This window comes from Citrus clementina, unplaced genomic scaffold (assembly GCF_000493195.1).
Source record: "Citrus clementina cultivar Clemenules unplaced genomic scaffold, Citrus_clementina_v1.0 scaffold_3, whole genome shotgun sequence".
Taxonomy (NCBI): domain Eukaryota; kingdom Viridiplantae; phylum Streptophyta; class Magnoliopsida; order Sapindales; family Rutaceae; genus Citrus; species Citrus x clementina.
In genome coordinates this window covers 50,488,806-50,490,639 of record NW_006262339.1, presented here as the reverse complement: position 1 = coordinate 50,490,639, position 1,834 = coordinate 50,488,806, and the positions used below count along the sequence as shown (strand labels likewise).

At 37.4% G+C, this 1,834-nt stretch overlaps 1 protein-coding gene across 1 annotated transcript; it reads right to left on the bottom strand.

The window, feature by feature from the left end:
* Nucleotides 1-131: 131 nt before the first annotated feature.
* On the bottom strand, nucleotides 132-963 carry LOC18047940 (ethylene-responsive transcription factor 13). The gene has a single exon (XM_006445351.2). It carries the CDS (start codon nucleotides 931-933, stop codon nucleotides 232-234), a length of 702 nt encoding a protein of 233 aa, XP_006445414.1. The 5' UTR covers nucleotides 934-963; the 3' UTR covers nucleotides 132-231.
* Between the last annotated feature and the right edge of the window lie 871 nt (nucleotides 964-1,834).

Genomic DNA, 1,834 nt, shown 5'->3' with positions numbered 1-1,834 from the left:
TAATAATTTATAATTTATACTGTATCTGCATGCTAATTCTGATATGGAAGATTCATTTCAGATTAAATTACAAAAGAAAAAAGAACTAATAAATAAAGAAAGAAAGAAAGAAAGAAGGGTAAACGGGGCAATCGATTTGAAAAGAAATTATTAAGAAGAAGTACGATTACATGTTATGTAAATTTGAATCTAAGAAAATTAAGCAAAGCAGCTCTGATACTAATAATTAATTCACCCGGGTCTAAAGGACACAACGGATGATGATGAAGAAAGAGACGAAGAAGAGGAAGGAGGCTCTGGAGACCCACGCTTCTTGGTAACCCTAACCGGGGGCTCAACATTTGAGCCAATGAGGTGAGGAAAATTGAGCTTAGCCTTGGAGCCTCGCATCTTGAAAGCGGCTCTATCATAAGCAAATGCTGCACCCTCAGGGGTATCATAGGTGCCCAGCCAAACTCTTGCCCCATTCTTCTTAGGGTCCCTTATCTCCGCAGCAAACTTCCCCCACGGCCTCCTCCTCACGCCTCTATACTGCATCCTCACGTGAGTCCCACGTGCCACATCCATCTGTGGAGTTGGAAGAGGAGGAGGATGAGGAGGAGAAGTCATACTCGTATCAATATTTGCTATTGCACTTCCAATATCATTATTACGACCAAGCTGATCATCAAACGAAATCCACCCTCCATTGACGCCGTCATGTAAGGAGGAGTGCGAGCTAGAGCTAACCCCTTGTGATAGATACTCATTGATATTCTCTGTGAAGGAGAAACTATTGAAGCTCGAAACAGGGGAATTTAATGTTTCATTATTGTTGATTGGTAATGTTTCTGAAGGAAACGTCGTGAAAATTTCAAAGTCATCCTCCAGAAGTTGTTGGCGAATTGACTCCAGGAGAGCCAAATCTGACTCGGACATATTTTCTCTGTTCATTTTTTTCCCCTTTTTGTTTTACTACAAAATGATGGCCCTGCAGGAGACTCGAGATGATCAATTCATTATTATTATTTATATACACACTATTTAGTGTTTTTTTTTTTAAATTTTTCTCTTGCGTTCTTTTGCTTGCATGTGGGGGTACAGACCTAAGATTTCAAGCACGTTTTCTATATGGTTACAACTTTGGGCCTTGATTTTATATATATATATATATTCTCTTCTGTTTCTGAATTAATTTTTTTTCTTTTTCTTTTTCTATTTCTATTTCAACTCTCGACTGAGTAATGAGTTCTCAATAGGAATGGCATTAATTTTGTAAATTCTAATAATTAGAGTCTTTAATATGTTAACAGTATGTACATCAGAGAGAGAGAGAGCGTGTATACCCGTAATTCTTTGCACAAAGAGTCTCTGAAAAATCAAATAAAAAGTAATTGTATGTACAATAAAAAGTTTATTATAAGTTTTAATGAGAAAACTTGAGGGTTCTATGCTTTTTTATTTTTTATTTTTTTACTAGCAGAAAAATGCAGACTATTATTAACGGATGGCAGGTAGGAGTCAAGAAAATATGTTCTTAAAGAATGCATTACTGTCCTTGTCTATATGGAGAATATTTTGCTGCAGTCTACCAGTAAGTGGTTTTAAACTTTATTAGGCGTTTCCGCCTGCCACATTTTTTGAGTCAAATAAAAACGAATTATTGAGAATGAACTAAACGGAGCTTGCTTGCTATGTTACAGATTCTGTATGTAACATAGCCAATGAGCAGCTTACGTGCTGTTGCAGGAGAGAGGAAAAGCTGGTGGGACTTGGCTGATGCAAGGCCATAAAGGACTCAGCTGTTAGTTGCAGATGCTGCAACTTAGCTGAGTCCAAACTGAACTAAAATGTG